Source organism: Grampus griseus, assembly GCF_964374135.1.
Source record: "Grampus griseus genome assembly, chromosome: 14".
Lineage (NCBI taxonomy): Eukaryota > Metazoa > Chordata > Mammalia > Artiodactyla > Delphinidae > Grampus > Grampus griseus.
Window position 1 is genome coordinate 7,318,768 of NC_139008.1, and position 8,230 is coordinate 7,326,997.

The 8,230-nt window shown below is 47.3% G+C and overlaps 1 protein-coding gene across 1 annotated transcript; it reads right to left on the reverse strand.

Annotated features, from left to right (window-relative positions):
- Positions 1-235: 235 nt before the first annotated feature.
- Positions 236-5,754, reverse strand: IFT22 (intraflagellar transport 22). Its single transcript, XM_082669824.1, has 5 exons — positions 5,645-5,754; positions 3,834-3,910; positions 3,629-3,718; positions 2,557-2,759; positions 236-1,782 (listed from the first exon to the last, which is right to left on the reverse strand). Exons 1-5 carry the CDS (start codon positions 5,681-5,683, stop codon positions 1,634-1,636), a joined length of 558 nt encoding a protein of 185 aa, XP_082525950.1. The 5' UTR covers positions 5,684-5,754; the 3' UTR covers positions 236-1,633.
- Positions 5,755-8,230: the final 2,476 nt, after the last annotated feature.

Genomic DNA, 8,230 nt, shown 5'->3' on the forward strand with positions numbered 1-8,230 from the left:
CTGGTCCGGGAATATCCCACATGCTGTGGAGCAACTAAGCCTGTGTGCCACAACTACTGAGCCTGCACTCTAAAGCCCGTCAGCCACAAATACTGAGGCTGTGTGCCGCAACTACTGAGGCTGTGTGCCGCAACTACTGAAGCCAGTGCACCTAGAACCCGTGCTCCACAACAAGAGAAGCCACCACAGTGAGAAGCCCATGCACCACAATGAAGACTAGCCTCTGCTTGCCGCAACTAGAGAAAGCCCGCACACAGCAACAAAGACCCAATGCAGCCAAAAATAAATAAATAAAAATAAAATTTAAAAATAAATAAATAAATTTACCAGGGAACTGTCGTTATCTGCCAACACCACTCTCTCAAGCAGACTGCCCACACACAGCCCTCTTCATTGTAAGAGTGAAACACAGACAAGCATATATTTCATCTCTTGTGTCTCTACTTTTCTTCCACTCTCAGTTGAAAAGACCTACATCTAACTTTTTTTTTTTTTTTTTTGGCTGCGTTGGGACTTCGTTGCTGCGTGCAGGCTTTCTCTAGTTGCAGCGAGCAGGGGCTACTCTTCATTGCGGTACGCGGGAGTCTCATTGTGGTGGCTTCTCTTGTTGTGGAGCACGGGCTCTAGGCGCACTGGCTTCAGTAGTTGGGGCACGCAGGCTCAGTAGTTGTGGCTCACGGGCTCTAGAGCACAGGCTCAGTAGTTGTGGCTCATGGGCTTAGCTGCTCTGTGGCATGTGGGATCTTCCAGACCAGGGATGGAACCCATGTCCCCTGAGTTGGCAGGTGGATTCTTAACTGCTGCGGCACCAGGGAAGTCCCTACATCTAACTTTTGATCTACTTAATATATTTTCAGGTTGGCTGTATTAAAAAATTCAAAAAGTACAAATTATGGAAGAACAATAATTCGTAAGATCACTAAAACAAACTCACTTGTACAATAAGCTATAAACTCACCATATTTGCTTATCCTGAGCATTAAATCTTTTGACTATTTTTACAAATGGTTGTTATGACAACATCACATTGTTTTTCCCTGTATTACATGAAATAATATTTAAGAATTAAATTCAAAAAAAAAAAGAATTAAATTCCCCTGAGATAATAAAAAACGTTTTTAGAAGATGTATATGTATTCCACCTTCCAGTGTGATACAGTGTCCAGATATCAAGGACACCTAAATAAAAATAAAATCTTGCAGAGGTTAAATGCTAATATTTTTCAAGAATATCCTAGGCAGATTGTACAGATTAAGGAATGAAAATCACATTTAAACCAATGTACGTGGATTGAACTACTGTTGGTATCACTGGGCTGTGACAGTTATGATTCCACAACTTTTACAGTATGGCATAATGTGAAGGGGAAAAAAAAACCACCTCAGTTTTCCAGCTCTCTGGAGAGATCTGGGGCAAAGGTATCAGAATTCAATAACAGGAGTTTCTCAGCTGAACTGAGGACAGAGAATAGATGGTATGAGTCAACTCCCTGGCTGACTGTTACCTTTGGCTAAATAAGGAAAATGTCTTCTACAGCCAAAGGGAGATGAGAACCTTAGTAGGTGGATGGATTTCAGATCTGCACTGAAATTGACTTCATTTGGGATGCGGAAGCGTCTAGGTGAAGGCCGGTTAGGTGATAATTGACATCTCCTCCCGGTCTCTGCTCTCAGACACTGAGTTGATTATGCTTCTTAAATACTTTACGAACTCCATTCTGATGTCTTCTGGGTCATCCTCAAGATTTGAGTGCACCAGCTTCAGCTTGTTCAAGGGTGGTGCTTAAAAAAGAAAATAATGTAATTAGGCAGGAACTTTTAGTGAGGGGCTATTCCTAGCTCCAAAGGACCTGAGTCTTTTATTTTTTATTTTAAAAAAATATTTATTTATTTATTTGGCTGAGCTGGGTCTTAATTGTGGCACGCAGGGTCTAGTTCCCTGACCAGGGATCGAACGCGGGCCCCCTGCATTGGGAGTGAGGAGTCTTAACCACTGGACCACCAGGGAAGTCCCAGGACCTGAGTGGTACAGGAGCCAATTTCTTTAACTTTCCCAAGTCCAAAAATAAAGTTGTGCCTTGCTTGACACAATTTAACAGAGAAAGGTTTCATCACACTGCCACCTGGCAACAGGATCACAGCTCTCCAAGCCACTTCCAGGCCCTCTTTGTTCTTACACCAGAGGAAGGCATTTCTGAATTTTGAGTTTTTTATGGTCACTTTGACACCTCTGTAATGGTGTGTGTCACATGCAAACTGGAGCTTAAAGGCAAGTCAGGAAAGAGTGTCCCTAATAGTACCGATGAGTGGCTAAAACCAGGTTTTTTTCCCCTCTTAGTGTCTGCCTACTTTTAAAGTGTCTGCATCCTGGCCTGGATGGTACAGCAGATCTTCCAACCCAGCAGTTCTGATTTACGTGGTAAGAAAAACAAATGTCTAGGACACAGCAGATGCTCTTTAACTGCACAGGGCTGCTGGTTTCCAAGACACAGGGCAATATAGAAATGCCCAGAGCTTTTCAGACTACAGCAGAAAGGAGAAGTCCAGGCTTCCTACCCAAAGCCAGGTTTCCTTTGTCACTTCCAGAGCCTGGTTTGTGGTGTGCAATTAACAGACATTGAGTGTCCTGTAAAAACTGCTGCTGGACGAAGCAGGAATACCACATCTCAATTTCCTTCAGGTGGCCTGGGATGTCAGCATTGAAGACGACCACCACCCCATGAGAGTCCTTCATCAGGGCTGGCCAGCAAGACTCGAACCTGCGTGGCAGAAAAGGACGCAGCGTGAAGGGTAGGTGGCTCTGGCTTCTGCATTTGTTTTGTTTTTAATTTTTATTGGAGTAGAGTTGATTTACACTGTTGTGTTAGTTTCTGCTATACAGCAAAGTGATCCAGTTATACATATACACATATCCACTCTTTTTTAGATTCTTTTCCCATATAGGCCATTATAGAGTATTGAGTCCCCTGTGCTAATATAGTAGGTCCTTATTAGTTATCTGTTTTATACACAGTAGTGTGTATATGTCAATCCCACTCTCCCAATTTATCAGCCCCCCGCCACTTTCCTCCCTGGTAACCATATGTTTGTTTTTTACATCTGTGACTCTATTTCTGTTTTTTTTTTGTGTGTGTGGTATGCGGGCCTCTCACTGTTGTGGCCTCTCCCGTTGCGGAGCACAGGCTCCGGACGCGCAGGCTCAGCGGCCATGGCTCACGGGCCCAGCCGCTCCGTGGCATGTGGGATCTTCCCGGACCAGGGCACGAACCCGTGTCCCCTGCATCGGCAGGCGGACTCTCAACCACTGCGCCACCAGGGAAGCCCTCTATTTCTGTTTTATAAATAAGTTCACTCGTACCATTTTTTTTCGATTCCACGTATTAGCAATGGTTCTGGTTTCTAACTGTGGACTTTGAAAACGATGTCTAAGTATTAATCATGGATGGATGACCTCTCACTGTATCATAACCCAGTCACTAAAGTTTCAAGAGCAATGCATGTCACCAGTAATTGATGGAGCCCCTAACACATGCTAGGAAGGGCGCTCGCTAGGCCCAAGTCCAAGATGCCTGGCAGGCAGCTGACTTTGGAATCATTTGATGGAGCAAATGCTCTAAAGGAAACGTACTTTGGATCGCCACCACAGTCCCAGAGCTCAAATTCACACCCCGTGCTTCTGTCGTTGCTGGTAACGTGTGGGTTCTCAAATTCCAGGATCCTAAACATAAAAACAAGAGCACCTCTCCTTAGGAAACAATATACTTTGGGGATGCCAAAGTCAGGGGCGGGTGATGGTCAGGGACTGCGTGGGACGCGGACTGGTCAGGGCTCACCTCACTCCTTGGGTTGGGTTGTATTCGGTGATGTCAGAAGATTCTGTCAGGAAGTTGGCCAAAACAGTTTTTCCACTCTGTGAAAATGAAGACAGTGAAAGATCATTGCTGAAGAGCAGAAAAGTAAACCATAAGCAGGCCCTCCAATAGCCAGCCTGGACCCAGGTGGGATGCAGTAGAGGCCACGGCCGCCCTGAGATCACCAGGGCAGAGGGCTCTCTCTCTGGTTGGGTGGGCACAGCCTGCTCTGGGCTGCCGGGAGCACAGATTTCAGTGCTGGCTCTGCTGCTGGGTGACTTCACCTGCTTCCCAGCAGAGGGAATAGCTAGTTCAAAGGCACCAGGCAGGAATGGACGCGGCACATTTAAGGACTAGAAAGGCTGGTAAATTAGAAGAATAGTAAGGGAGAGGGAGATGTGTATGTGCAGAAATAATTCTGTTGTTGAAGCCAGGTAATGGATACTAGGGTTCACTGTGCTCTCTCCCCTTGTATATGTTTGAGAATTTACATTTAAAAAAGATACCTGTGTTTGTTTTGCTTTTCATAATTCCGAGCATATTGTTGTTACTTGCCTGTTTAACAGTTTAAGTCTTGGAGAGTTCTCTGTGTCAGTTTACATGGATTTGCCTTATTTTGTTTCACTGCTGCACAAAGGAAGAATGTACCTTAGTTTATCCAGACATTTGCTCACTGATGGGCACCGAGGGTGTTTCCATCTGTTCCACATTGTATAGGACTCATGGGGAGCGTGGAGGAGTCCTTAGCTACAGTAGCTTTTGAGAAACGTAACTGCCACGCTAAAAGCTGTGCACATTTAAAATTGCAATCCCAGAATACTCCGTTCCCTGAAAGCATTCTAACACTGCATGTTATCAATATTCTAAACTTTTCTCATCCAAACTGATGAGCACATAAGTGCCATCTGTTTGTTCTGTGTTCTGCGACTGTGCGACTTTTCATACTTATTGGTCAGTTGTATTTCTTGTGCACAGACTTTGCCACATTATCTTGAGTTGCTTCTCTTTTCTTTATTGATTCTTAAACTTTCCTGTATGTTCTACCTATGAATCCTTTCTTTGTCATGCATTTTGCTAATAGTTTCCCCTGGCTTTAACTTTGCTGTCATTTCTTTTCAGGCGTCTTCGTTTTTGTGTTGTGTTTAAGACCTTCCCGTCACAAGATTCAAAACATAGCTTTCCATATATTCATCTACTACAGTGGTTCCCAGCAAGTGGTCCCCGGACGACCAGCATCAACAAAATGCAAATTCTCAGGTCCCTCCCAGACCTACTGAATCAAAACTCTGGGATAGGACCAGCGAGTTGTGCAACTGACCACCAGGCAATTCTGATGGGTGTTTAAGTTGGAGAGTTATTCATTTACTACTTCCACAGTTGTTCTTTTACACATTTAGCTTTTTAGTCCATCCGAATTTTATTCTTGTGTACGGTGTGAAGTACACAGGTAGATTTAATCCCCCGCCATCACCACCCACATGGAAAAGCTAACTGCTCCAAGACCAGGTAATGGTTCAGTCTTTCCTCCTGGTTTTCTTGTTCCACAGACATATCTCATTAGGGAGAGCCACAGGCGCAAAGGAGAGTCGTGAGATCTAGGCTCTGATTCCATAACGCCACTCACTACCTTGGGCCTTCGGGCCTTAGTACAACCGGGTCGAGGTCTGGGAACACCGAGTTCACGGTGAAGCCAGCGGCGCACACCAGGATGGCCGCGGTGGGACTGGGCTCCCGGCTCCTGGGCCCCACGCCCGCCCGGGTCCCGCTTGCCGCCCCGCCGGCCCAGGCCTCACCTCGCAGGGCCCCACGAAGAGGATCTTGGCCTTCAGCATCGCGGCCCGCAGCCGGCAGACCCGCCGGAACCCCAGGCGCTGCCAGAGTCCTCGCCTCCGTCGGGGCGGAGCGGAAGCCGCCGCGCCGGTTGGCTGCCTTCGTTCCCATGGAGACGGGAGCGGCCGCGGGGGCCGACGGGAGTGGGCAGGTTTCTGCCGGGGGCCGGGCACCCGAGGGGCTCTGGGGTGGTCTGCCGGCCGCCTGGTGGGCGGCGTGGGTTTCGGGTTGGGGCTGGGCGGCAAGGCAAAGCAAGAGGGTAAGAGGGAAGTAAAAAACCCGGATCCAGATTCACTTGTGAGCGGGGAAGCCCGCAGAGCTCGCGGGGTCCCAAATCTCCTTTATTCCTCCCCGTAACCCCGAGAGCTGAAACGGGCCAAGTAGCTGGTGAGGTGGGGTGGGAACCAGGCATCTGACGCCTGTATCACTCTGGCATGATACTGTCCACACTGAGAACGGATTTATCATGTCCCTGGCCCAGTCTAGAAAAGGTCAGGGAGAAAATGAGTCTCTATGGTTCACCACTCACCGTCATTTGGATAATCTGGGAGAAACCAAAAGGATGATAATGTCCCGGCCTTGTTCACGGGCAGTGCAGGTGTCTGAACGCATTGCTGCTAAATTCAGTCACTAAGTCAGTTTTAACTTACGGAGGCGGAGCCGGTTCAGAAATTTGGGTGAGGCCATGAGGCCATTGTATGCTAAGGGTGCAGATACAAAATACGCTAGTCCCCCAGAAGTGCTAGTATAACAACTACAACAAGAACAACAACAAAACCAAAATAAATCTAATACCAAACTGCTTTTTTTGCAATACAAGGTGAACTGGGACTTCCCTGGTGGCTCAGTGGTTAAGAATCGGCCTGCCAGTGCAGGGGACACAGGTTCGTTCCCTGGTCCGGGAAGATCCCACATGCCGTGGAGCAACTAAGCCCGTGCGACACAACTACTGAGCCTGCGCTCTAGGGCCCACGAGCCACAACTACTGAAGCCGGCTCGCCTAGAGCCCGTGCTCCGCAACAAGAGAAGCCACTGCAGTGAGAAGCCCGTGCAGCACAACGAAGAGTAGCCCCCGCTCGCCGCAACTAGAGAAAGCCAGAGCACAGCAACGAAGACCCAACACAGCCAATAAAAACAACAACAACAAGAACAACAAGGTGAACTGTAAGGAAGAGTCTGCCTTAAGTTCAAGATGTCCTTAACTGATTGATTGAATCAGTATCTTTGCTTTTTTTTTTTTTTTTCTTTTTGGCGGTACGCGGGCCTATCACTGTTGTGGCCTCTCCCGTTGCGGAGCACAGGCTCCGGATGCGCAGGCTCAGCGGCCGTGGTTCACGGTCCCCTCCGCAGCATGTGGGATCTTCCCGGACCGGGGCACAAACCCGCGTCCCCTGCATCGGCAGACAGACTCTCAACCACTGCGCCACCAGGGAAACCCGAATCAATATCTTTTGAATGAATGCCTGCTGTGTGTTCTTCTAGGTACTGGGGATGTGCCTGTACCTCTTGAAGCTGTCATTCCAGTGGAGTAGATGGATATTAAGGAAACAAGTTAATAAAAAAAGTACTCTCAGGTAGAGACAATTTTAGATATTGGTAAACGCTATGAATAAAAATAAATCACTAAAGAGTTAAAGAGTGTGAAGGAGCCAGTTTTGGATGGAGTAGTCAAGGCAACACCGTGGTGCAGAGGTGACATTAAAGCAGAAAACTGAGTAAAGAGAGGGTGCAGATAAAGCATTGAAAGATGTAGGGTATGAGCAATGCAGCAGAACAGCAAGGGCAAAGACACTGAGGTGGAAATAAACGTGGTATGTTCCAAAAATAGCCCGGAGGGCCTGTGACACCGGTGCAGGAAGAGTAAGGAGGAGAGTGGGAGGAGATGCTCTTGGAGAGGTTGTATAAGACGTTGGGGATTCATTCTAAGGGTGATTGGAAGCCTGTGCCAGGACTGTATTTGGCTATGTCATAGAAACTCCACCACAGCAACTTAACCAAATAAGGGATTCATTATTTTCTCACCTAACAAGGAATCCAAGGATGAGCGTACAAGGGCTGATGCATCTGCCATCTCCTTACTTTCCTGACGTCTTTTGCTCCGCCTTTGTGTATTTGCTTTCTAGGCAGGAACAAAGGAGAAGAGAAAAGGTCAAAAGATATACAGTACTACAGACTCCCTTTTCTCAGAAAAACAATGGCTTCCTTAGAATCCCTATCCAGTGATTTCTCCTTCTGTCTCATTGGTTAGAACTGTGTCACGTAGCCTCCATAACTGCAAAGGAATCTGGGAAATATAGATTGTAGCTCTGTACATTTCTTTTCCCAAGAAGTGGGGCCCAGAGTGGGAGTGGGAGTGGGGATGGGGAGTTGATATTGGCTAGGAAACTGGCCAGCCGAAAAAGTCATCATGGAAGATTCTGAGCAGTGGATTGACGTGATCTGATTTATGTTTAAAAGCGATCACTGGCTGCCGTGTGGAGCAAAGGGGACAAGCGTGGATGCATACATGGCAATTAGGAGGGTATTCAGGTAGCTTAAGAGAGGGATGA